Source organism: Engraulis encrasicolus, chromosome 3 (assembly GCF_034702125.1).
Source record: "Engraulis encrasicolus isolate BLACKSEA-1 chromosome 3, IST_EnEncr_1.0, whole genome shotgun sequence".
Taxonomy (NCBI): Eukaryota; Metazoa; Chordata; class Actinopteri; order Clupeiformes; family Engraulidae; genus Engraulis; species Engraulis encrasicolus.
The window spans coordinates 37,982,083-38,009,982 of NC_085859.1; the positions used below are offsets into that span (position 1 = coordinate 37,982,083).

The following is a 27,900-nucleotide window of genomic DNA, read 5'->3' on the forward strand; positions in this document are numbered from 1 at the left end:
TAATACAGCGCCGGGCATTAGATTAGACAACTGTGACGCTTGTGTGATAGTTCAAATAGTTTTATTGTTTAAAATAAGCTGGCTACCAATTCTGACCAAGTGGCCCATTCTGATATGTGGCTCCCACAGACGCCCACACATTCTGGCTCCCAATGTAAAGAACTGACTTTATCGCTGGACTTAAAAACCAGCACTCTTTTGGACCTGGAATATTGCTTGTTCTGTTCATTCTCTTTGCAAAACTGCATGCATCAGGCATCATCGTAACTGAAAGAACTGAAATTCGGGTTTAGCATGGAATATAATAAGGTGTGTGATGGTGTACTTTGAACACCGACTTAATTAATGGCACCCTGCATTGCACTGTGTGAGTTGAAATGAAAGAGGGCATTTGCATGTAATAACAGCATTCAGTCCTCTGCGAAAATGAACGTGATGGTCATTGGCCACTAAACATAGTGGCACTCCAGTGGTGGCTGTGATTGGGTAAACGCACATCCATAATGTTTTGATCGCATCCTTGGCACTGTGGGTGCCTCTGTTGGGAGAAGACGTAACGCTGGCTCGGTTGACGTAGTGGTGGCTGACTGTGGTGCTCTTGCAATGATCACCACATCAATTTATCTTGGCGATTACAAGTAGCCACCCCGAGTTGCTATGAAGGTAGAGTAGCTATGTTTTTCACCTCATGCATGCTCGTTCAAAGATGACTGTTGTATGCTTGCAATGGTTGTGTTCATTCCAGGGCATAGTCTGTCAGCTAGGTATCCAGTAGCTAGCTTTGCATCAACCTATTGCTCTATGTCTAACCCGAATGTTGTTTTTTCTCTTTAGTCACTGTATCACCCCTCTAATGTTATGTGTAGATGAAACGGCAAAAGAGACACCTTCTTTGACAGTTTGGTACTGTAATGTGACGCTTGTGGCGTTATGGTGGAATTTCACGAATCATTGCACAGCCCCGTCCTATGTGACGTTTAGCTTAGGGTAGCTAGTTGGTTGTTGGTGGTGCATGGATCACAAGCTCAAGCATCCTTTGGTCCATATGCATCTAATGCAGGTTATTATTATTATGACAATTACATCAGCAGCTGCTTTTTGCCTGATACCCGACAGTAGTTCACTGTCTTGGTTTGAAATGATAATCAGAATACAATACAAGCCACCACGATAGTCAGCATTGTATCGGTGGGTAACAGGTAGATATTGGTCGTGATGCCAAGACGTTTCATTATTTTCATACACTCTTAGAGTGCATCATATCGATCGCCGTAGGTCAGGCCCTCTCCTTATGTCTCGTAATTTTATTCCACGCACTCAGCCGTCAAGCCTGGCAAGCAAGGCATCGCTTTATTCTTAGCCAATTCTACTCTATGGGGCTTGTCAATTGAACCGCAATGATGGCCCGTTATAGCTCAGCAGAATCCGCCTCTTTCCTTCCTCTACTACGCCACTCTTCCTCTGTCTCTACATCTCGGCCCTAACAAGATGAAGACAGTCAATCTGGGGATCTGTTCTTGGACTGGTTTTATGAGGAAATGCGACCACGCAGCTTTTGATGTACACAGGATGCAGTGTATTTATGTATCACATCTGACTGACAGTCATGCTACTGTATGTATTTTCACAATTGAATTGATTGAGGTCTGCCTGGTCTTGAGACCAGAGCAGAACTGGGCAAACTGAATTTGCAAGGTCCTAGCCTAGAGCGGTCAGTGATGGATGCCAAACTGACTTCAAGATAAGGTTGTGGTGAAATGCAAACTCTGTAACATGTAGGATCCTCAGACGCTTTGAGTTGCATTGCACGTTAAACCAAAGTATTATGCAAGCTGATTGTAGTCATACAAGTGGCATGTGGTACAGTAGGTTTGATTAGTATTTGTTTGTATTCTTGCATCTGTGGTTTGTTTGTGAGAGAGAGTTGTGCAACACTGATGTGTACATCTGTGCATCTGTGTTTTGGAAAGGTGCCTTTTTGACTGCCTGGTTAGGTAGATGTGTGTGTGTGTGTTTGTGTGTGTGTGTGTGTGTGTGTGTGTGTGTGTGTGTGTGTGTGTGTGTGTGTGTGTGTGTGTGTGTGTGTGTGTGTGTGTGTGTGTGTGTCATACTCTTCCACATCTGCCTGCTGATGTGTGTGTGTGTCATACTCTTCCACATCTGCCTGCTGATGTGTGTATCAGTGTTTTGTGTGTGTGTCTGTCTGTCTGTCTGTTTGACTGCCTGACTGCCTGACGTGTGTGTGTCTGTGTCTGTGTCTGCTTGTCTGCCTGGCTCTGGTGTGATTGTTCATGTGTGTGCGTTTCCGCCTGAATTTATCTGTCTGTCTGGGTCTGAGGTGTGGGTGTGTGTGCCTGTGCCTGTGCTCGTGCCGTTGTGTCATATTCTTCCTCCTACTCTTCTCCCTCCTCTTCCTCTTCTTCATCTTCCTCCTCTTCCTCCTCTCCGCTATGCCAGGCGGGGGCCTCCTCCATGTGGGCATCATGCTGTGGTCTGCTGAATGAGGTGATGGGCACGGGTGCGGTGCGCGGGCAGCAGACGGGGTTCGGGACGGGCGCGGGGCCCTTCCGCTTCGCCCCCAGCGCCGGCTACTCCACCTACCCCCCCGCCAGCTCAGGGAGCCCCAGCCTGGTCTGCAAGGCCTGCGGGCAGGCTTTCTCCGTCTTCAGAAGGAAGGTGAGGAAACATTCAAGGGGGGGGGGGGGGGGGGGGGGGGGGGGGGGGGGGGGGGGGGGGGGGATCAGTGTATACCTGCTACTGTCAACAATGAATCGATTAATCGACTTAAGTCGATTAAAACAATAATCGATTTTAAATAATGAATTGCAATTGGTCGCCAACTCGACTGGTGAGAGACGCAGGGGGGGATGGGTCACTGACTAAGGTGCTTGTGAAGAGTGGGAACATTTCAATCACCATTTGGATTGAAGAATATATGGGTGGTTGACGTTTAAGGCTGTAACACACTTAAAGGAGGAAACATATTCCAATTCCTGACAAAATGGGTGGAAAAATTGAAAAAATTTAAAAAAAAAATGGGGATGTCAGTGTTCCGTGGAATTTCGCCTAATTTTTGACATTTTTGGGAAAATGTGTCCTGCGGTGTGACAGCATTGGTGTGACATTTCTGTAAGATACAATAAAATGATTAATATTCTGTCCAAACATACCCCCAATGCTCTTTCTGCTACTGTTCCTTTAACTAACACCCCACACACACACACTAATACCCACCCGCACCCCCACCCCCAACAACACAGGCCTATGCGTCGTACAGGCAGACAACTGTGATTTCACTGCATGGTTTCACTGTATTACTTGTAATAATTGTGTGAATGTGACAAATAAATCTCCTGGTATCCTTATATCCTTGCATGATGCATGAAAATAAGTAAGGATCGAGTAACACAATGCCTAAGCATGTCACACCACAGGACATGAAGTCACACCACAGGAAATTCACTGCATTGTGGCCATTTTAATCGTTTGTATTCGTGACTGAACTCCGAGCTCATGTTAACTAGATAATGATATTGTGTTTAACCTTATGTTTTCACTCATAAAACACTTTTTTTCCTTTCATAAGAGCAGTCACATCACGGGACACCATAACTTAACCTAAACATTGTGTGACAGAAACACTGCATTATGTAGACATATTAAGAGGTTAATAGTCACCTTAAACTTCCACACCACTCTCCAATAACTGAGGTATAACTGGTTAGGAGCCTGTCTTTAAAGGGGTATGCCACTATTTTGGGGCTTAATACAGTTAAAATGTTTGCGGTTAAGTGTCTTATTTTTTCATGTTCAGCATTGTCTTGCTTTAAGACAAGTTAAAAGAGGGAGTGTGTAGCTAAGCTACTGAAAGTCAATGGATAACTGTAGCATCTAGCATGCTACACGGATGTATTGACTTTCACTAGCTTAGCGAACATTGAGAAACAACACAGCTTATCAATAAATCATAAGTCGATTGACAAGTTCAGTCAACTAACAATTAATTAATTAATTGATAATTTACTTCCCTAATACCTGCACATTACATTGATTGGCTCTGCTTGTAGCGACTGTAATCATGCCTACCTAACAATTGCCAGAATCTCGTTGGCTGAAGTCTGTGCAGTGATCCACAGGTTCATCTCGCTGCACAGGACTAGCAAAACAACAGGGCTCTCCACATAATTAAAAGCTTATAAACCAAAAGCCCTGCCAATATTTTCCTCCACCCATGCACTGAGTCAGCTCATGATAGACCACACGCAGTGCTGACTGAGTGACATGCAGTATGTACCTCCCTGACTGGAACCGGTTGAAAACAGCATTTCTATTGCTAGTGGCACAATTTCAATGTTCAAGGACCATAAACAAGGAAAAGGTCATTGTGGCATATGGTACGGTTCTGTGAAACATTGTCTACCGATTGTCTTACAAACGCAAATGTACCTCTGGTTGAAAATCGTTTTAAAGCTGTGAACAGGAATATGTAAGAGAAAAGCAATTATTTACTGATCCGGAAGGAAATGACTGGTACACAGCATACACAAAACACATTGTACAAATCCAAAATCTCATTTACACCCACCTGCATCTAGAAACATACCTTCACTTTTCTTTCAAAGAGGTTGTATTCTTTCATTTCTATCCTTTCTTTGTCACCTTCAATGTAAACCTTACAAGTAAGTCACTCAAATGAACACACACACACACACACACGCGCACGCACAATTTTTTCAGATACCACAGCCAGTCAGATCATACGGTAAAGATGTTAGGCGATTGTAGTGAGTATAATCCCCTGTGTGCCTCCAACATCCAGGACGGGGGAATACTAAATACAGATGATTACATCACTCAGACAGAGAGAGAGAGGGTCACAGACAGACCCTCGAGTGAGCCTATTAGGAATATTCCAATTGTAAACAGAATTGTGGCAGTATTCTATTTGTGCGTTGTGAGTTTGGAAACCCTATTCATTCCGAATGTGACCATGTTCCGGGACTGACTGACAGACAGACAGACCGACAGACAGACAGGCACCATTGAGAATATTGGCATAGGACACTTGTCAGAGAAGTCGGAAAGGGAACAACGGGGAGAAGAGAAAAGCATGAAAGAGGGGCAGAGACAGAGGGGGAGGAAAGGGGCCGAGGCGGGCTGTTGCATTCAGACAAAAGTGCTTTTGCTTTTGCTTGACCTTCAAGCCAGGCCAGAAACCGTGTCATGTGACCCCCACGACCCACGCTGATTGGTGGTCCTAACAAAGGTCCTGGCATGCCATGGCTGGGGAGCTGTATTTTCCGGTTGTGGGAAGAAGGCTTTGAAAATGTCCTGACTCTTTTCAGATGCTCTGTGGGATGCCAAGTAATAGTGGACTAAACTGGTTAGAAACATACCTCAGATAGCTGACAGGACTTTACATGCTTCTGTTTGATAGATACTACATTGAGTAAGGTTACAGTCTTTGTGTACAAGTTGGGCTCCACTCAGGAAGATGGCACATTTTTTGTCAACTTTTAAGAGGTGCTTAGGTTGGAGTGACAAATGCCTGTAGCAAGGTTGAGCTTTTTTAGAGGTACAAAGAAAGAAAGCCGATTGCAATGTGTGCCTTATAATACCGCCTTGAAATACCTGCAGAAAGCTTGTCTGATAGTCTTCTTACTTAGCATATCTTTCCTTTCCTCTCCTTTCGTTGTCTGTGCCCCCTGTCTTCTTAGCATATCTTTCCTTTCCTCTTCTTTCGTTGTCTGTGCCCCCTGTCTCCTGGCGTGTCTCCTTTCCGGCTCTTAAAGCGCTTTTAAATCTCTGTCTTGATGCAGTCTTAAATCTCGCTCTCTGTCTGCATTTTATCAGTTGGCCCTGTCACTTTCCATCATAATTCTTACACACCTTTTGTACAGTTTCTCCTTCCGACCTTCGTCTCCTTTTTACATTTTTTTTTTATTCTTTTGCTCCTCTAATCATCTTTTCTCCTCTCCTGCCTCCCCGTCTTTCTCTGCCCTTTCCCTCCCTGAACCCCACCACCCTGTCTTTCACCACCATCTCCTTCTTACCTTGTTTTTTTTTCAGTCTTTTACTCCTCTAATCATCTTTTCTCTTCTTCCTGCCTCCCCGTCTTTCTTTCTCCTTTCCCTCCCTGAACCCCACCACGCTGTCTTTCACTGGGTTTTTTCGCATTATCTTAACTCCCGTTTCTCCCTTGTGCTTCATTTGCAACGGAAGTTTTAATTCAATATTTCGCAAAAGCGCAATTCAAAGGTCATGTTCTCATTTGCAAGCGGGATGTTGAATGGGGGGGGGGGGGGGGGGGGTTCCCCCAAAAAGGTGTTGTGACACTAGGCTGACAGTGAGGGAAAGTTTATTGTTCTCTCCAGGGAGGAGGGGCGTCAGCGGAGCGGGATGCCACAAGCAGAGGTCGAGGATGGGAGTTAGCATAATGGAATGTACCCTCTGTCTCTTTGTCCCCCTTGCACTCGTTCTCATGCAAACTCTCGCTAATCCTTCCCTCACTCATTTTGTCTCCTTCAGGTTGCTCTTTTCCTCTCCTTCACTGATTTCTTTTCCTGTCCCCACTTTCTATTTGCCTCTCTCTCTCTCTCTCTCTCTCTCTCTCTCTCTCTCTCTCTCTCTCTCTCTCTCTCTCTCTCTCTCTCCCCCTCTCTACTTCATTATTTTTTCATTCATCAAAAACAACAAAGTTACACGCTTGGATGATATAAAAACTCTCTCTGTCTTTGTCTCTCTACCCCCCACTCCTTTTACAGTACATGTGTTATTACTGCAAGAAGAGCTTCTGCTTACTGTTCTTTCTCCGTCTCTCTCTCTCTCTCTCTCTCTCTCTCTCTCTCGCTTTCTCTCTGTCTCTCTCTCGCTTTCTCTCTGTCTCTCTCTCTCTCTCTCTCTCTCTCTCTCTCTCTCTCTCTCTCCTTCTCCACTCCTCCTCCAGTACATGTGTTGCGACTGCAAGAAGAGCTTCTGCTCGTTGTGCTCAGTGCTGCAGGAGAACCTGCGTCGGTGCGCCACCTGCGACCTGCTGCGTGCCACAGCCTTCCAGCGGCCGCTGCTCATGCGCCTGCGCGTCAAGGACCTGCGCCAGTACCTCATGCTGCGCAACATCCCCACCGACACCTGCCGCGAGAAGGTTGGACAGCCTCTTTCTGGACATAAAAAAACTGTTTGATCTTAAAGGATAACCTCTGCGAATTTCAATGTTGTATTGCTCACGCTACCCTTGACTTGTCAGTACCAGGTGATGCTGCATTTTTCAACTCAGCCCTTTCTGAGATCTGAGCTATTATAATGGGGGCAGACTTTGTTTACATTCAAAACGTTCTTAATATAGGCTTACTCCAAATATTATACCAAAAGGTATCGCTGTTTGCTAGTTGTCTGCTGATGTTGCACAACCTTTTTGATGTTATTGGGAATAAATCAAGATGTTTTTTTGAAATGTAAACAAACCCCTTTAAATATATATATGGTATATGCACAATAAGGGATTTATTACCAATTTAACCTTAGTAAGGACCTAGTAGGCCATAGTGTTTGCTTAGTACATACCTTACAAGTTACTTATGCAGGCATTAATAATAAGATTTTTAAAATGATAATAATTGTATTTGTATAGCACTGTATCATACATTAGTCTAGTCGTGATTTCATGAACCCGGAAATGTTGAGTACCCTAAAGTTTTATTGCAGAAATATCATCTATGGGCCTAATGGATAGAATTTAGCTTGGTTGCCCAAAGTTGCACTTTGAGCAATTTGCATAATTAGCATAAATATATTGTTAAGGTAAGACTACTACAGGTGAATAGGCTAAAAAATTAAAATAATAGGTATCACCATGAAACTTTCTCAGTTGATTACTGATGATGAGAGAAGAAAAAAATGTATTGGATGTTTTCTTGTATTTTGATGTTTAGATATGCAAATGAGGGCATACATTATCAATTATGCGCTAATTTGCATACGCACCAAATCACTTTCATAAGGTGAACTCTGGCTCAAAATAACTTTTATGTGGGTAAAATATGTATATTTGAGTGTTGAGATGGTGAAAACCTTCTGAGGCAGTGGTTCTCAAAGTGGGGCCTGGGACCCCTGGGGGGCTGCCAGGGGCCCCACGGCAGGCTGGCAGGAAAAATATGGCAAAATAAGATGAATAGCCTAATAAATTGAATAACTAAAGTAAGCCAAAATAAACCAAAAATAAGCTGAACTATCCTAGTGGAATAATTCTCTTCCTTACAATGTTTATGTAGGCCTACTATGCTGTCTGTAGTACTTGAATGGGTTTAGGAATGCACCAATTTCATCGAGTTGTGAAACCTGGTGCACAGAAAAAGATGGTGGAAAGATGGTTAAGATGGTGAAAACCTTCTGAGGAGTTTTTTACCTGGATATATGCCCTGTGCAATATACTGTATAGGCCTACATATAGGCTATTAATTACATAACGCATGTATACAGCACACACATACATTCAGTGTAGCAGAACTATATACAGTAGAGTATGCCTATGTACACAAACACAAAATAACTATACAAGAGTAATTTACTGGTTTGAGGAAAGGCTTTAAGGCCTAAAATAGCACATACTGTATACGTTTTTGAAGCAAAATATGATTGTAGCAGACTTTCAGTATACAACATGCAGAATGGCTACAGTACACACACACACACACATACACACACACACACACACACACACACACACACACACACACACACACACACACACACACGCACAACGCATGGGTGACTCTAAACAACTCTCCTTAACACTGTTATCTGGAGGTTTATATTGTGCTACTCTAGTCAGAAACATAATACAAAAGCTGAAAACCAGTAATGGTTTTTGTGGTGTAGTTTTTGTAAATCATACCTGTGCTCAATGGAATTGGGCAGAAGGATTGTGTTAAGAGGCTGAATTGCTAGGTATAATAAACCTTATTTAAGTAGATGACCTCATTAACTCCTGAAACTCCAGAAGATTCTTCAAAAGAATGCTCAATAGTCACACAATTGCACAGTTGAAGTAAAGCCATGGCTGGGTTAGAGACTTCTGTAGAGCAAAGGTTGTAAGCACTGTTCAAAATCCACCCAGTATTTCATGTAGGAGCAAAAGTACATTGTGGAATAGTCATCCCTGTCTTAAAAAAATAAAACAAATGGAAGGAAGACAAGAATGCTGACAGTATTTTTACCATTGACTATCCACACCACCTCAAATTCAAAATGCCAAGACTTCTGGGACTTGTCTGCTTATAGAACCATCCACAGCCCATTGCATTAGCAAAAAAATATTACTAGAATATTTAGGCTACATGTACAATTGATTCTGCTGGGCCCATAAAAGTGATTTCACATCTGTTCTTTCCATACTGTTTAACATAATGCTAACACAAAATTGCTTTAACAAACTATCAACAGACAAACCAATAATGTTTTTCAAAAGGGGTGCCCAATCATTAAATTATTGTATACCACTGTATATGCACACACATATTTAGGAAAAACCACATAGCCTTCACCATCCCCATACTTTCACTGTATTTTCTTCAGCACATGTGTATCCTGCAGCAATCACTGGCCTAATGCGCATGTTATTTTGTGTGATGTTGGCTCTTTTGGATTTGTTCACTGTGCTGTATGTGTATGCACGTAAGGCTGTTTGGCATGGAACATTTAATTCATCCATCTAGGTCAACACTACCTCTTGACCAGGTCCCTCAAAAGGTTTTCACCAACTCAACCACCAAGTACATATGCTTTACCCACAGAAAAAATATGAAGAGTTCAAATGCAAAACCCCCTAAGTGCCTTTTCAGAAAATAATCTTAATTCATTTTTATTTTATACAAAGCTATCAAAATTGCATATTTTTTTATTTTATTTATGTAATACAAGTATTTATATGTATCATCAAGTACATGAATGTAAACCAAACCAACAACGGGGTTCTCTAAAAATATTGAAGAGCAGGTCTTCACAAATGGAGTTAGGGGTTTTTGCATCTGAACTCTTCATTTGGAGCCATGGGTTTACCTTATGAAGGTGACATAAACCTCCAGATAACTTTTGTCACTGTTAAGGTCAATGGAGAGTGTGTGTGTGTGTGTGTGTGTGTGTGTGTGTGTGTGTGTGTGTGTGTGTGTGTGTGTGTGTGTGTGTGTGTGTGTGTGTGTGTGTGTGTGTGTGTGTGTGTGTGTGTGTGTGTGTGTGTGTGTGTGTGTGTGTGTGTGTGTGTGTGTGTGTGCGCGCATACTTATTCTGCATGTTGTATATTGAAAGTCTGCTACAATCACATTTTGTTCCAAAACTTATGTGCTATTTTAGGCCTTAAAGCCTTTCCTCAGAACAGTAAATTTCTCTTGTATAGTTATTTTGTGTTTGTGTACACAGACATACTGTAGGCCTATATAGTTCTGCTACACTGAATGTATGTGTGTGCTACACGCTGTATGTAATAAATACATATCCTATATGTATAGGCCTATATATCGGGTCATGTATCCAGGTCAAAACTCCCTCTTGACCAGGTTCCTCATAGAAGGGGTTCCCAAACTTTACCATGACAAGGCTCCCCATATACCGCTAGATTCCAGCCAAGGCCCCCCATAAACTGCCAGATTCCAGCCAAGGCTCCCCTAACATGGGCCGTGGGGCCCCTGGCAGCCACCCATGGGTTCCCAGGCCCCACTTTGAGAACCACTGCCTCAGAAGGTTTTCACCATCTCAACACTCAAATATACATATTTTACCCACATAAAAGTTATTTTGAGCCAGAGTTCACCTTATGAAAGTGATTTGGTGCGTATGCAAATTAGCGCATAATTGATAATGTATGCCCTCATTTGCATATCTAAACATCAAAATACAAAAAAACATCCAATACATTTTTTTCTTCTCTCATCATCAGTAATCAACTGAGAAAGTTTCATGGTGATACCTATTATTTTAATTTTTTAGCCTATTCACCTGTAGTAGTCTTACCTTAACAATATATTTATGCTAATTATGCAAATTGCTCAAAGTGCAACTTTGGGCAACCAAGCTAAATTCTATCCATTAGGCCCATAGATGATATTTCTGCAATAAAACTTTAGGGTACTCAACATTTCTGGGTTACACTATTGGGCCTATGGAGATCACGACTAGACTACAAGGCATGTAACTCAAAGTGCTTAACAAATGGGGAAAAAACCATCATTGTTAGAGATGGATTTAAAAGGAGAGGTAGAGAGGAGAAGCAGAAATAGCAGGGAGGCAGAGGTAGAAGAGATAGATAGAGATTGTAGGGACATAGGTCAACGTAGGTTAACCAATTAACATTGTATGTATTAGTGCTAATAGATGTATCCCTAAAATAAAGTGTTACCATTTTTTTTACTTTGTTTAGACAGGACAGTGAAGAGTGGGAATCGAAACCGGGTTGCTCAGGTAGCAGTCCAGTGGTCAGCCAAAAAAGGCCAAGGCTGGGTCTCAATTAGCTTATTTTATCCCGTTGATTAATTTATGTATCATTTAATTATTATCTTTCACTCTTAATTTGTATTATTTTTATATTTGAGTTTTGAGAGCATGGTGTACTATGGTGATCTTCCACTTAACTTGTGGCTTTACTTGTGCGCAATCCCTGGTGCTGAAAAAAAATTACGTCGTTTTTTTTTTCTTTCCTTTTTTTCGATTTGCACACTCCTTGGGATGTTTCTTCTTGTATATTCTTCTTTTCAGGACCCCATTTCTCGAAAGCATCATTGCTAACCAGTAGTAGGTTGCCAATGGGAAATTGCATTGCAACCAAGTAAGTTGCAAAAACGTTTTCGAGAAATGCACTCCAAATGTTGATTCATCTACAGTAAATGTTGTTGTTGTTGTTGTTATTTATTTAGGAGGACCTGGTGGACCTGGTGCTGTGCCACCAGGGCGCTGAGAGTGACGACGAGCGAGATCATCGGCACGAGGAGGAGGAGGAAGAGGAGGAGGAAGAGGAGCCCGACACGCCCACGCTGCAGACGCGGCCGCTCTACGAGCCGCCTCCCACGCCACCACAGCAGCAGCGCCCGCCCACGCCACCTCTGCTGCCACCACCCACGCTGCCCCCTGCTGTCCTGGAGCCTGTGTCTCCCCCTTCACCCGCACCCGCACCCGCACCCGCATCACTTCCTCCTCCTCTTCCTCTTCCTCTTCCCCTTCCTGTTCCTGCCCTTGCACCGGCTCTCATCACCCCCATACCTGTACCACCCACCACCACCTCCTCCTCCTCCTCCTCCTCGCAGATCGCCCCTCTCAACCCCCCCACTCAGGGAGGAGAAGCCATCAGCAGGAGCAACAGCTCAGGGTCCACCAATCAGGTACGAGGAGAGGGGAACGGCCCACTGATTGGTCAGTTGGTTAATAATTTGATTGATCAATTGATTGGTTCTTGTGTGTACGAGGGTCGAGGGGGGGAGGTTAATTGGTTAGTTAATTTATTCATCAATTGATCAATTGATTTGTTGTGTTTGTTGGTTGTGATTGCATTGATTGGCAATTTGGCAGACAACAATTTACTGGAATACTGTAGCACGCAATGGAAGGATGCCCCGACTGTGATATTAGGGACCAAGACGGAAATGTGGTGAATTTAGAGGCTCCTGCTTCTGAAATAATACTTCTGGTGTTTAGTGAGCCAGTCATGTCTATCTGTGGCATACCTAGCCTAGTAAACTAGCCCCACCCGCCAAATTATTTTTTGCCTGTGAGTGGGTCTAGCCTCGGACAATTTGCCTGACTCTTGCCCTCTGATGACAGGTTAGTCACTAAATCAGGTTATCGGACAATGCCCCAGGCCCTGAAACTGGCTGGCCAATCACAACGCAGAAGATTTGTTTTGAATCTTTGGATGCAATGCGGACAGGGTTTTGAGGAGTGACAAACCGTTGGCCAATGACACAGTTTGAAAAACAACGGGTTGTTCCCATCAACAATCTTCCGATGTCTCATTGATCAGGGCCAGACTAAATATTCACATTTAATCTCACATTTAGGCTGGCTTGCCAGAATTGCAATGGTAGAGAGCAGGGTTGGAACTTTACCACCAGTCACCTGCCAAATATGGCTTGATTTGAGTGCTGACTGGTAAAAATATGTCAGCCCACCTGTCACTCTGACGGGTGAGGAATTTCACCTCAGCTTGGGCTGTAGCCAATGCACACTCTTCCACCAGTGGAGCGCTGTAATAAGTGACTGAAAAAACTGAACCACCATAGTAGCCTACTATGACAGTGCATAGGCCCTTTAGTAATACATTACGATTTGGTCATTGCCATTCTGGTAATAAGTAATTCATAACAGGAGTCGTGTCTTACTGCTTTAAATAGCTGAATTTTTGAGTGTCCGGTTGGAGCGCACATTTTTGATAACTGAACTGCAGATGTCCTGTTGCTATATTCTGTATTAAGGGTATAGTAAAAAATAATTTTCAGTAGGGAGTTCAGTTGTGTCTCTTGGCATTGGTGGTGGTTGAGCAGAACTCTTCCATAGCCAGGGATGAGGTGTGCTTGAGCAATGCGTCCAACCACTTCCCTGCCTGCTCCTTCGCTGCCTATTCTCACAGTGCTGATGACAATGATGTCAATCTCACAATGACGTCAATCTCACAATGACGTCAAATAAGTTCCTTTTTGAAGCAAAATGGTTATAAACGGCTACTGAGTTCAGCATTGAAGTGGTCAGTGATCGAAGGTGCCTGGCCGATGTCATGTGAAATGGGCCTATTGATGTGTTTGAGTTCGCTCCATTGAATGCAGAGAGCAGACTGTGCCATTTGCAATAATTGCAGCAGTCACTTAACCCTGCTGGGTGTGCTTGGTTGCTAAGTTACTCTTTCTTGGCCCCTCTTACCTACAGCCGTCTTTTTTTTTCTTTCAAGGACCAAGTGACATACTGTAAGTAAGTAAATTGCTTGGTGCCGGCACACCATGTTCAGACATATATTCTCCTTTAACCCTTTGAGGCCTAAAGCACTTGCAAAAAACACCTGCTGAATGCCAAAGCCCTTGTTGGGAAAGTTGCCCTCAGCCTATAAAAATCCAAATATCTTAGCCTCTGATGCACATAAAAACATGAAATGAGTTGCATTTAACCCCAAGACCCTCATCTTGCATTAGAACGTGCTCATTCAGCTGTAACATACCCACATTTTTATTAAAAAAGCTAAAATCTCAAGAGCCTGAATGCAGCGTATATGTGTTTCCAGGCACCAAAGGTCAAATAACCTATATGATTCATCAGGCTAAAATGGGTTAAGGTAGAAGGAACCATTGTTTTCCAGCAGCACTTTAGTATCCCTTGCTCACAATCCCCTTCTCACCACAGCAGCAAACTATGTGTTAAATTCTCAAAAAAATCGACGACAAAAAAAAAATCACGTTTCTGTAGTCACCTATGGAATGGAAGTCGGAGGTTGGAAAGAGGTTTTGATCTGTGTAGCTTGCTCAAACACGTTTCCCAAGGACCTATTACCCGTACTCTTCCTTCAACAGTATTTAGTTTATAGTAATTGCATAGCTTAGCAGTGAGAGTGCCATCTCTCCTTGATTAAAGAAGCCCCTACTCATTGTCCCATGTGCCATGCCACCATCATGACTGGAGCAGATCTCTGGGCTTAACTCGTCTAGTCTGGTCTGGCCTGCTCTAAAAGTCTCTTGCATTCAGTGTTGCCAGATTGGGTGTATTCCCGCCCAATTGGGCTGCTTAGGATGGCCGTCTGCGGGTAAAAACGGATTTTGGTCCATTTTTGCCCATAGAAATCGATAGAATTAGGCGGAGTTAGTGCTTCCAGGTGGGTTTTGAGCATTTTTTTGGGTTGGAAATCATCAGTCTCATCTGGCAACCCTGCTTGCATTCCCTTGAATGGGAGGAGGAGGAGGCTGAGGAGAAGTTTGTCAATGAAGCCTCCATAGGGGAGAGTGTAATCTGCCTCTGAGCTGGCCTAATAGGATTGGCCTCGACGATTGAGGAACTCCCTTTCGATCTCTGTGGTGTGTCATGAAGTGTGTGTGTGTGTGTGTGTGTGTGTGTGTGTGTGTGTGTGTGTGTGTGTGTGTGTGTGTGTGTGTGTGTGTGTGTGTGTGTGTGTGTGTGTGTGTGTGTGTGTGTGTGTGTGTGTGTGTGTGTGTGTTTCTTTCGTCCCACAGGACTTAGGCGATGCCACCTCGCTGTCTCTCCTCAACCTGGATCCCTGTGACCACACCCCTGAGGTGAGACTCCGCAGCAGAGCACATTTGGAGTGGAGTGGAGTGAAGTTAGCACACCCTGCCAAGAATAGTCCCAAGCGTATTATAAGCCAGGGGTTGTAACCCTTTTGTTTGAAGGCACAGACGCCCTCCTCACTCACACGTGTAAAGTGCTCCTAACAATACCTATGCCAAATATGGTAGATAAGAGGAAGATACTTTAGGCTCTGACTTTTCCGGGATCCATGTGATGTCAGGTGAGACCTTTTGGAGTCTTTTATGGTTGAGAATCAATGGGGTCCCCTTAGCGCTGTAGATGACAGTAGCGCATATCTTGTGCAAGCCACCAATTAGCACCGGTTCTAAAAGAGAAGAAGGAGGGGACAACGCCCCCTTAGGAGACTAAACTTGAGCACACTCTTTTGCATTGGGTGGGTGGAGTTTGAATCCTCTTTCTTTAGTCTACCCTCTTAGCCTATGCCACCACCTACTACAAATACAAAGTGCACCTAATGAATCACATTCACAGCGTTATTAACCTAACCATGGAGGTTATGTTTTTGGTTGGTGTACGTTTGTTTGTTTTTCTATACGGTATGTCCGGGTCAAAATGACCCGAACACATTCTATTTAACAAAAGCACAAACATCTTAGGGTTATTTTGTTGCTTCGGCCAGAGGCAAGGTCCCTTTAAAATTAATTGTATTTTTTGGGACAGATCTGATCACTTCTTGGCTTTTCTTTTCTTGGCATAAGTTTTTTTTGTTTTCAGTAATTGTGCGTTGACACGTGATGTTGGAGCGTACGCACCTCCTAGTATGGAAAGCAACTGTGGAGCATTTGGTAGTGCTTTATGTTAATGGTTCACTAATACAGTGGATCTACCACATTAGGTACAGTGTAATAACCAGTGCAACACATGTAATACCATGTAATACCAGTGTAATACCAGTGTAACAATATGTAATACCATGTAATACCAGTTACACACAAACGCATGATGTAAGTACAAAATTGGCACATGGTATTAAATATTGTTTCACTGGTTATTACACTGTACCTAACGTGGTAGATCCACTGTAATAGTGAACCATTAAAATAGAGTGTTACGGTAACACTTTATTTTAGGGATACATCTATTAGCACTAATACATACAATATCAATGCCTTAGTAAGTGACTTGTAAGGCATGTACTAAGCAAAATCAGACAGTTGTTAGACATTTATTCGCAAATGTCTTGTTCATGCACAATAAGGGATTTATTACCAATATAACCTTAGTAAGGACCTAGTAGACCTAGATTTCTATTTATGAGTAAGCAGTAAGGGCCAGAATACAATGTGTATAAGCTCCTGGTACACTGTGTGAACAAACCCTGAACAGTGTGAAAACAGATGTGGAATAAGGGTCCCTATTCTAAAGTGATGCATTGCTCAGCCCAGATGGCTTAGGGCCCCCTCACTACCTAGGGCACCCACACTACTTAGGGCCCCCACTATACCCCCCCGGGAAGCAAAGTGTAAGAACAATTCTATATCTGCATTTGTCTCATTGGATATGTAGATCTCACTTATTCCACTCAATATATGAGAGAGTAATTGGAAGCATTATATGGCAACGATTGGACATAAACTTCTCAATGACGGTGGGTGATGAGATGTCATTTTTTCCTACACCAATTCGTTTTAATTGTAAAAACCCTACAATAAATGCAGAATATAACGATGAGTAATAGTTTGGAAGCGAAACTAAGCTATTCCTTTGTGATAAATAAGTTAATGTTTGAGAAACTTAGCTCCAAGAAGTGCAGTGCATGATGGGTACGCCCTTAGTCAGAAATGCAATGCATGGCCAATGCAGCAATGATAATATTTCTGTTGTTACGTACATGGCAAATTGTTTGGATAGCATCTAAATTTCACGAGTGAGGGGAGGAGCTAAGGACGTAGGCTCAGACCTGGGTAGGTTGTCTGTTGGCCTAGATTGCGTACCCATCATGCACTGCACTTCTTGAAGCTAATGTTCTCAAACATTAACTTAATTATCACAAAATAATAGATTAGTTTTGCTTCAAAACTATTATTGTGATGTTCTGCATTTATTTTGGGGGGGTTTTACAGTTAAAACTCAGTGGTACATGAAAAAAATTACATCTCACCAAACCACCACCATTGACAAGTGTACGTTCAATCCTTGCTATATAAAGGCTCCTGTTACCTCCCTTATATTGTTATGAAAGCGGATAACTAAATGACACAATTGTGTACATATTAGTAATTTAATATAACCTTACACTTTGTAGATCAGGGGGGCTAGGTAGTGTGGGCCTGGGTGGTGTGGGGGCCCTAGGTAACGAGGGGGACTTTGGTAGTGCGGAGGCCCTGAGCCATCTGGGCTGACCAATGCATCACTTTAGAATAGGGACCCTTATTCCACATTTTTTGTTTTCACAGGGTTTGTTCACACAGTGTGTCAGGCTTATATACATTGTATTATGGCTACTTACTACTTACTAATAAATAGAAATATAGGCTTACTGGTCCTTACTAAGGTTATATTAGTAATAAATCCCTAACTGGGCATGAACAAGACATTTGTGAATACATGCTTAACAACTGTCTTATTTTGCTTAGTACATGCCTTACAAGTTACTTACACAGGCATTAATATTGTATGTATTAGTGCTAATAGATGTATCCCTAAAATAAAGTGTTACCAGTGTTACTGAGTATTTTCTGTACAGTGCATAGGTACTACTTACTTACAATGGCAGTGAAGAATAACTGCAGTGTGTGAGTCATTCCGCCCTCTCCTGTTGCCTGAGTACAGTATGCTCTGACTAAGCAGAGCGGCGCAATAATGCCGATGAACGTTTGGCAGCGTAACACACACTGTAGTCGTGTTGTTAACGGCTAATAGTATTTATCGCACTCGTCTACTGAGGGTCTTAAAAAGAACAATGGAAATCAGTGAGGTCAGCGTTGCCACGGTGTGAGGTTCAGTTGAGGTGTATACCGCATATAGCCTTTGCCTTTGCCTTTGTTTTCATTTAGACTATTAGAGTTCGCTGAGCCACACACACAGGGCTTACTCATCACTAGAGTTCTTTGTAGACCCATAATAATTTGTGGTAGTTGCAAAGTTCATGGAGAAACACAGATGCCATTCTTTTTGTTATTTATAACCATCTTCATCAGAGTCCAGGCTGCAGATGAATTTAGCCTTGAGGCTATAATCTGGCTCAGTTGTATGTTGTGCACTGTCCCTGTCAATTAAACATTACACCAAACGAACTAACAACCCGTCCTCTAATTGCCTTGCCTGGGTGAGTACGACACACCGGCGTGCGTGGGCCTCCCTGTCGACCTGATTACTAATTCCAATGATCTTTTTAACTTAACATCAATTTCTTTCCAGGGAGTGCAGATGAAAATTTAGCCTTGTGGCTATAATCTGGCTCAGTTGTATGTTGTATGTACACTGCCCCTGTCAAATAAACACTAAACTAAACTAACAACTTGTCCACCTGTAATTGCCTTGGCCAGGTGAGTCCGCAGACACGCCGGCGTGCGCGGGCCTCCCTGTCGGACCTGTCGTCTCTGGAGGATGTGGAGCGTCTGACGGTGCGGCAGCTGAAGGAGATCCTGGTGCGCAACTTCGTCAGCTTCTCAGGCTGCTGCGAGAAATGGGAGCTGGTGGAGCGCGTGCGGAGGCTCTACCGCGAAAACGAGGAAAACCGCAAGTCCAGTGAGTATACACAGTACACACACACACACACACACACACACACACACACACACACACACACACACACACACACACACATATATACATACATAGACACACACACACCAGGGGTGGAACTTTTTTCCCCCACCAGTCACTGTGGCAGGTAGATTCTAAAATCTACCAGTCACTACATATTTTTATTAGTCAAAGTGACTGGTGGGTTGAGAAATTTACCAGTCAGCCCTGAAATGTACCCGTCCCGGGCGGGTGGACGGGTGCTTATTTCCAACCCTGATACACACACATGTTCACACACAAGCAAATCGTGGAGCGTGAGCGGCGGCTCTACCACGAGAACGAGGAGAAGCGCAAGTCCAGTGAGTAAGCACAGTACACACACACACTTTGGAGTACTTTCTTATTTCTGCCACTTGCGTGGTTCCATCTCATTATCTAACCTCTCGTCCTCACCTTATGTTTGTGGCCTTGTAATGCGAGGCAGGTTTTTATTGAATATCTTGCAAAAGCACAACTCAAAGGTTATGTTTTCATTTGCTCCTGTTAAATGGGGAGCAGGCATCTTCATTGTTTTCTCCAGGGAGGTGTCAGGGAAAGCATGAGGTCACAGGCACAAGGCGAGGACGGAAGGTTAGATGATGAGATGGACCCATGGACAAGTCATCCTTTACTCTATGCTGCCCCCACATGGTTACATTCAGTAGATGTGTGGGGGTAGATCAAATCCAGGGCATGTTAACATATTTTCATGTCATGTGCAAAGAAATCCTGCACACTGTCCATTCCACCAACAAACTTTAATACAACGTTGTATTAAAGTTTGTTGGTGGAATGGACTGTGTGCGGGATTTCTTTGCACTTGACTGACAACCCCGCTGGGATAACATCCTACGCACCTGCCCAACTACAGAGGTGTGCAAAAGCGTCTTTGTTGAACATATTTTCATGTGCCATTAATTATACATAGAAAGTGTGGATATATGCAAGCTCAGGTATTGTGTGCAGGTTTGACAAATAAAAGTCTACACCACTGAAGAGAAAAGCGCTCTTCACATATTAGATTAGATTTAACGTTATTGTCGTTGGACATGTACAGTAAGCATATGGAGCAATGAAGTGCAGTTTGGTATCTAATCAGACGTGCAAAAGGCAGAAGTGCAAAATTTGCACTATTTACAGTTAAATGCAGTATTTACAGAGTAAATTAAATATTTTACAGCTACAGTATACAGTAGAAATGTGGCGTCAACACTTCGAGAATTGATTCAGGGGTGGGCGGTATGGCCAAAAATGTATACCTCTGTATAATTTTAGCCACGGTATACATCACGGTATATATCACGGTATTGTACATTTGTGTATAAAATGTTAAAATTAAGCGTTTTGTGGCAAAATGACCAAAACACAATTTTTTTGCATTTTATTTTTTGGAAATGACTGGTCAGACATTGTTTTATCTTCTATGTGGGAATTCTTGTCATTCAAATCATTTGAAAACATATTTTTAAACTTTTAATCTATAACTATGACTCTACATCTACAGGACGCAATGTTCTATTGCGGTAGACGGTATGAGACAAAATCTCTATCATTGATGAAAAAATACCGCACACGATATTATACCGCGGTTACCGCCCACCCCTAATTGATTCAGGATCTTATCAACTCAAGTGTATTTGGTCCTAGTATTTCCGAAGTCTTGAAATAATACTGCATTTTTTACTGTGTAGCCTTCCTTCTGTCTATCTTCTAGGGCAGTAGTTCTTAACCTTATTTCTTGAAGCACCCCCTAACCTGTGCCCAAGACAAACCACGCACCCCCAACCCAAATGTCTACACATGTGTACGCACTAAAAAAATATTTAAGTGAATAATTACAATGATTCTTGCTTTAGACATTAACCAATACTTTAATGCCTCTACATTAGGTCCAAACATGTTTTAATTTGATTTGATTCTTGATTTTGCCTAATTATAATGTTTAGAATTTTGGTTACAACCTCATCACAAACAAAATTCCGCGCACTCCCTGACATCTCTGGCGCACCCCAGGGGGGTGCCCGCACCCCAGGTTAAGAACCACTGTTCTAGGGTATAGATGGCAACAGGATGTATTTCATGAGGTAGCTGCTTCACCATAAACTGCATTGATTATACAGTACAGTGCAGTACCTCTGCCAGGGACAATATAGCTAATGAATTGATATGTAGACGGATGGATAGCCATTCAATCGATCCCAAGGGATTTCTTTCTTGCCAGCTGCTCATATGGACAAATCCTATGTAAAGGACTGTATGCATAAATACTACAAACTGGAAATTGTAAGGATTCAATTGAGTTGCGACAGCTATCTCCCTTTAATCTTGTACTCTTTCTCTCTGTCCACAGTGGAAAATGTGAACCATGCCATCACTGCTGGTAAGTTGTGTCTTTCATCGAAGTTTTAATCGGTCTGTAATGTTTAGTAAAAAATACTGTTCTTTTAATAGTCTGTGTAGTGCTAATGGTTTAAAATTAAAATGGGGGTGTTATATTATTTGTTGGGTTTTTTTTCAGCTGGGCACCAATCACTGTACAGTATAGTCAAGCAGCATTGTTTGTCTTTGGTGTGATTGGAAGTCACACTGCACTTATTTCTTGAAAGACTTGAATGTCACTCCCAAGAGGTGTGCATGATCTCAGACAGAAGTTGCTGTTATAATGTTATGTGCCCAAGGGTCCTTTAATTTCAGAATTTGCAACGTATGGTATCCCCAGACAGAGTGTCACTTTGAGTGAACAGCCAGTCAAGTCCCCATGTTGTCCTGTGTTGTCCTGTGAGGTCATGGTTACAGTGTTTGTTGTGAGTGTGTGTGTGTGTGTGTGTGTGCGCGCATGTGTGCTTTTCTGCCTGAGCGGTTCACTCAAAGATACACTGGTGTCTAATAGCCTGTGTGTGTGTATGTCTTTTGCTCCTCCCACCCAAGTGGTTGCCTATCCCCCGCCAATCTGCAATGGTGGAATCGGAGGTAAGGTGATCACGATTGGTGGGTCCTGTCCCCCTCTCTCTCACCCCAAGTCAGTCTGTCCAATCCCACCCAGTCACACTGTTCCTGCTGTATTTTATGTGTGACCTCATCTCACTCCTACTTGCTCACTCCGCACCCCCGCATGGACCATGGCCATTTGTGGCATTCGCCGCATGTCCCCTTGTTCACCCACCCACCCACCCTTCACATCCGGTGCATGCTGGGAGATGAAGTCATTTTTGAAATTGATCCCACACGCTGCGACAATGCATAGTACGAATGGAGCGTCTGATGTTCCACATCATTCCACAATCCTGGTCTCTGCACATCAGTGGGAATGTCACAGTATTTTTCGAGCCTCATCATTTTCACTCTGGCTGCCCAACTCCTCCTCTCCCTCCACCTATTCCCTTCCTCCATTCTTCTGCATCCCCCCCTTTATCAGCTTCATGTCGTCCGGGGAGTTGCCATGGTAATAGCGCTTCAGCCTCAGCCACAACCACCATCCCTTTCCGAGCAGCGGCACAAGTGACAAGGGCTCCCTCTTTTGCTTCGAGAATATTGCGTGAAAGCAGCTTAATTGGTGCACTTAGGCTTTGGCTGCAAACTTAGAGGTGTCACAATCTGCAAATTATCTGAGCAGTGTGTTGTTGCTGTTCCGGGGCTTTTTTTTTTTTGCCCTTACAGAACGTAGACCATAGACAGTAGTTGAAATATTGAATCAATGTGCGTTTTTTAATTATTTTATTTTATGTTCTTTATTTTTACTTGGTGTTGCCGTGGAAACTGAGTAAGAGGTGTAAACCGCTAGCGGGAGTTGCCGTGACCTCAGCATCTGGTGCGGTGTCTCACTTCAGCTGTGTGGAAAGACTGGTACTCCTCCACCAGATATGCAGTATGCCGCATATTGGGAGCCATTGAAATTGTGCTAATTTCAATTATTTTGGCATACGAAGAAGCGGCACAAGACACAAAGATTCAACTTATAGGTTTTGGAGGCAGACATCCTGGGTTCCGAAAATAAAAGTCTTGCCAAATACTTTGCACCAACCAGTTCACTGCCTACGTATATATTGCTTGAAAATGTTAGGGTCTGATTTTATTTGTTGAATTGGTTGAAGAGGGAATAGTAATTGGTAGAAGACATTCAAGCCATTGGTCTTGTCAGTATGGGTATATCTCCTTCACTTCTTACTCTTATGAGCCATTTTCCATCATATTTCAAAGCAAACTAACACTCGAGTCAAATTATTTTTTGTAGCGATATAAGAGTGTTTCTTATTATCTCCCACTACCACACTTCTCCATCACATGTGTCAGGTAAACTTTTCATTGCGCATTGCTTTGAAATCGATTTTTGTCTTTGATGGAAAAGCCCTCTCTACTGTATGGTCTCCGTGTCTCACTCTCTTTTCTTCCTCTGCCTCCGTCTTCCTCTGTCTGTCTCTCTCGTGAAAAGATGGCGGGCCGGGTCAGCTGGTCACTGACGAGAACCTGTGTCGGATCTGCATGGACGCCGTCATCGACTGCGTGCTCCTGGAGTGCGGTCACATGGTCACCTGCACCAAGTGCGGCAAGCGCATGAGCGAGTGCCCCATCTGCAGGCAGTTTGTGGTGCGTGCCGTGCACGTCTTCAAGTCCTAATCCCCACCCCACCCCACCCCACGCCTGCAGGACCAGGACTGCACAGGACTGGACTGGGGGAGAAATGGGGCCCGGGCACGTTTAGCTTAAAGGGGCCCTTCATAATTAGTGGCGCAGAACTGACTCACCGGTGGGCCTGCACCCTCGTGGGCCCCTATTTTCAGAAATGTATATATTTACATTTCTGAAAATTGGGGCCCACGAGGGTGCAGAGCCCACCAGGGTGCAGGGCCCACCGGGAAATGCCCGGTATGCCAGATGGCCAGTCCAGCCCTCACCCCTGCAGGACCAGGAGGACCTGCTGCTGACTGCTTGGGTGGGGTGGGGGGAACAGGGACGACAACGTCAAAAATGCAACAATAACAGCAGCAACAACAACAACAACACTACAAGTGCAAGACTTAACATAACATAAAACAGAGACACATTAGGCCACACCACTACATGCACATTATGCTAAATGTCTGCAACATTGACTCGGTGGACGCATGAGAGGGTCCTGATGCATCGGACGCTCTTGAGGGCCTGCATGGATCCGGTGAAGCGGATGAGTTTCACTTATCTTCCTAAAAAAAGATCCCTGAGAAGTTCTAGTCGGGGACTGCAGCGTATGGAAATGGGTTATTTGATGATGGGGACCAGCCATATCCGTGCATACTTGCTGGCACGCATCCACAGTTTGTAGTTTGCCAGCTGAGTGGTATGATATGAACCTTCGAAATATATATCGATGACGTTGTCCTCTACACCCACCCCAGGCCAAACACTGGGGGAATGTTCAAGAGGATATCTGCCTTGAAGGGGGAAGATGTGTGCGTGCGTGCGTGCGTGCGTGTGTTCGTGCGTGTGTTCGTGCGTGTGTGTGTGTGCGTGTGTGTGTGCGTTTGTGTGTGTTTTATCGATGGCCTCGCATGAATAACACTGTGTAATCTCTGCTAACGGTGGGGCTAGATGTGACGTCACATGTGTCTCTTGCTCTTGTCGTGTTTGTGTCCATGAAACAACGGGCATGCAACACGTAACGTGATTGATTCAGGTACTCCGGTTGGTTTCAAGGATGTCCATGCCTTGTTTTTATGTGAGTTTTAGATCCTCTTTGGTGTTGCGCTCTGCTTTACTTGTTTGTTTTATTTGTTGTCTTTGTTTTGTTTTTCCTGAATTCATCTGTCTTTCGGCTGTCTGAGTTCAAATGTGCTGGTAGAAAACACCTTTTCATCTACGTAGGATAGACAATGTGTAGCCTGTTGTATCAATGCACAACAGTGTGGCTCTAGATCTTTCCGTAGTTGAAGATCAGCGATCTAAGATTTGCAGGAATTGCTATTCAAGGACTTGAAATCACGACTTGACCCAATTGGCTGCAGAAGAACAAAAAGTGGGAAAAAAGGAAATTTGTGCCAAATGTGTGTGTATGTGTGTGTGTGTGTGTGTGTGTGTGTGTGTGTGTGTAGGTATCTGTGTATATGTTTGTGTGTGTACAGTATGTGTGTTGGAAAAGTCATCATATAACATCATCCTTGTCCAGCATGCCTCCCAGCAGTAATGGCCATGCCAACTATCTGACCATTCGCCTTTTTCGTTGTGACATTCAGGGCTCTAAATCAACACCAGCCAACTGGCCAAATGCTGGTGCAATATAAGTTTGGATGGTAGAAAAGACCATAACTAGTCACTTTGACCCATCAGTGAATGCGTCTTTGGCTAGTAAGATTAACATCTTCAAGCCATTTTGGCTAGTGACGAAAAAAGTTAATGTCCCTGGTGACATTTGTTTTGAAGTGAATCTGTTACCAGTAGGCTATATACGTACGACTACCGGTCACAGGCAGAAAACATTGGAGAATATGCCTATGCCACCGGATGCAACTTATATCTGCTTCAAATGCATTGAATCGAGGGTGTCCAATCAATGTTACGTGTTAAAGGGCGGTTGCCACCAATCCCTGTTGTCCAGTCCAATTACTGGTGCTAATTTTCAAACGCGCTGTGTACACAGCAGCAACATTGTTTCCTGTCACTAAAATCGTTTGTTGGATGTGTATGTTTAGGTCTGCCCAAGTCTGGGTAATCATCATGATTTCTTAAAAAGAAGTTCCATGCACTCAGGCTTGCCGACAGGGGGGGACAAAGGGGTATGTTGTCCCGGGCCCAGGGAGATTGGGGGCCCAGACTTGGATCCCATTTACATTGTATGTATTGGGTAGGGGGGCCAGCAAAAGCTGTCAGCGGCCCTGCATGCACTAATGTTTGGCTTATGAAGACTCAACCCCAACATGAACACAAGGATGTTAGGATTCCATATTTTAATCAGTTGCATTTCAAAACGTTTAAGACATGATGATGGCCATGTATGTGTGGTGGACACAAAAGGCAACTATCAAATGACTTGCCACCCTCTCCACTCTAGACATCTGTAAGCTGAAACCCAGAGTGGCAGATTGCTATCCCAATTTAATGTGATTACGTTTGTGATCCATTTGGCAGAAACTCTCGCTAGAGTGTGTCCAGACAGCATGTTATTCCAGGAATAGCTACATACAGTAATTTTTTGGAGTGTCATGTACCGGCCTTGGCTGGTTCCCATTACAATCATGCCAGCATATCCGGGCAGGCAGGATTGGGCAGGTGGATGAACATTTGTTATCTTTTTTTTTTTGGTCTTTTACAACTTTATTTATTATAGGGCAGTTTGAGAGGTGGACAGGAAGCTAATGGGGACCCGGGCCGGGTATCGAACCCGGGTCGGCCGCATGGCAGACGAGTACCCTACCGGTTGGCCACGGCAGGGCTGAGCATTTGTTATCTAAGGACAGAAAAACATTGTAGAAGAGGGGACGTCTTCAAACCCTGTATACATACCACTTACATACTTGAATAAAAATAGCCAGCTCGTTCATGAAAGCAGTCTGTCAACAGTCAGGCGAGTGAGTGTCTTGTGATTGGTGTGAAACACTGACCTGGAAGTCATGCGACTTGTTCAAGGCATTTGTGTAAGCCTTTTCATCACGTACGGACCATCCAGGAAGAGTATGTGGCTCAGCTCCATGTGTCTTCATTCCAGAGGTCAGGGCCAGGCTGGAAAGCTGCCTGCTACTCTTGTCCTGATCAAGTGCATCACAACACAGCCATTTTGTCAATGAAGTAGACAGAACGAGCAGGAGCAATGAATAAGCGAAGTGTGTCTGTCAGAAAATCGTGTCTGGGTACGACTCAACTGAAGCAAACGTATAAATATCGGCAGAGGTCTCAATCCCTGGGTTCAGAAAGTGAAAACCCTGGCGCAAATTTGATCCAACCAGCTCATGGAATCAGCTGATCATATTGAGCACTTGATACCAGAGGGAAATTGTGCCCAGGGTTTTTACTGAATCGAAATCTTCTCTGTATGTGTAGACGTTATGTAGCATTTTGGAAGGGGTATTTGTGAATGGCCTAGTCTTCTCATTCCTTCATCACACAGATTCCTTTAGCAGAAGTTCACAAGCCAGGACAGCAATATGTAGCTGTGCGTGTGCGTGCGTAAATAGTTTCAGATATTTAGGCTGGATGCAGGCTGTTGATTGAAGGGAACAGAGGTGCTACACAGATTGTGGTCAGGTGTGCCGTTTAATGACTTAACCCAGCTAAGTTGACACAGAGGAAGTACATGGCTCTTAGTACATGGCTTTTATCACTTTGTTGTTTTGCGCAAAACAAAGCTGAAGAGATGTTCTATTCAGAGATTTACCACTTCTTTGGAGTTAACATACCTAGGTACATTAATCCTGACTACTGGAATAATCCACAGACTCCCAAATGTCATGTCTTATCATCTCTCATCTGTCTGTCCCTCACAGCCGCTCTAAATCCTTAATCTCCAGCACACCTCTTTTTCTTCCCAAAGGTAACGAAATAATATATTATTTTATTTTTGTCTGATGTTTCTTAATGTTGACTTTTGTTTCTGTTCTTTTTTTTGTTTTTTGTCTTTTTTTGTTTTGATGCTCTTGTTCATTTATATTATCTGTGTCGAGGCACAGAACTAACAAATCAAAGATGTATATACAGGAGTCACTGCAAATTTTCTAACCCACCCCAGCGGTGACATAAGTGTATTGAGAAACTTAAAAAAACAGGAAATGATAATGTGGTATGATTGCAAATGGTGTTCCATATAACAAATAATGAGATGTAAAAAAATATATATATCTATATTTTAATTTTTGCTTTGAATGTCAAAAATATATGACTTGTATTGATTAAAGAGAAAATATATATACAGTTTTTATTTTT

At 43.3% G+C, this 27,900-nt stretch overlaps 1 protein-coding gene across 2 annotated transcripts; it reads left to right on the forward strand.

Moving 5' to 3' along the window:
* Positions 1–458: 458 nt before the first annotated feature.
* rnf34a (ring finger protein 34a) lies at positions 459–27,900 on the forward strand. 2 transcript variants are annotated; one of them, XM_063195350.1, is made up of 9 exons: positions 459–663; positions 2,458–2,676; positions 6,947–7,141; positions 11,901–12,362; positions 15,189–15,251; positions 18,774–18,975; positions 21,365–21,394; positions 21,943–21,984; positions 23,444–27,900. In XM_063195350.1, exons 1-9 carry the CDS (start codon positions 658–660, stop codon positions 23,626–23,628), a joined length of 1,404 nt encoding a protein of 467 aa, XP_063051420.1. In that variant the 5' UTR covers positions 459–657; the 3' UTR covers positions 23,629–27,900. The 2 variants fall into 2 exon arrangements, with proteins under 2 accessions (XP_063051420.1, XP_063051421.1); XM_063195351.1 differs by lacking the exon at positions 21,943–21,984 and having other exon boundaries at positions 460–663.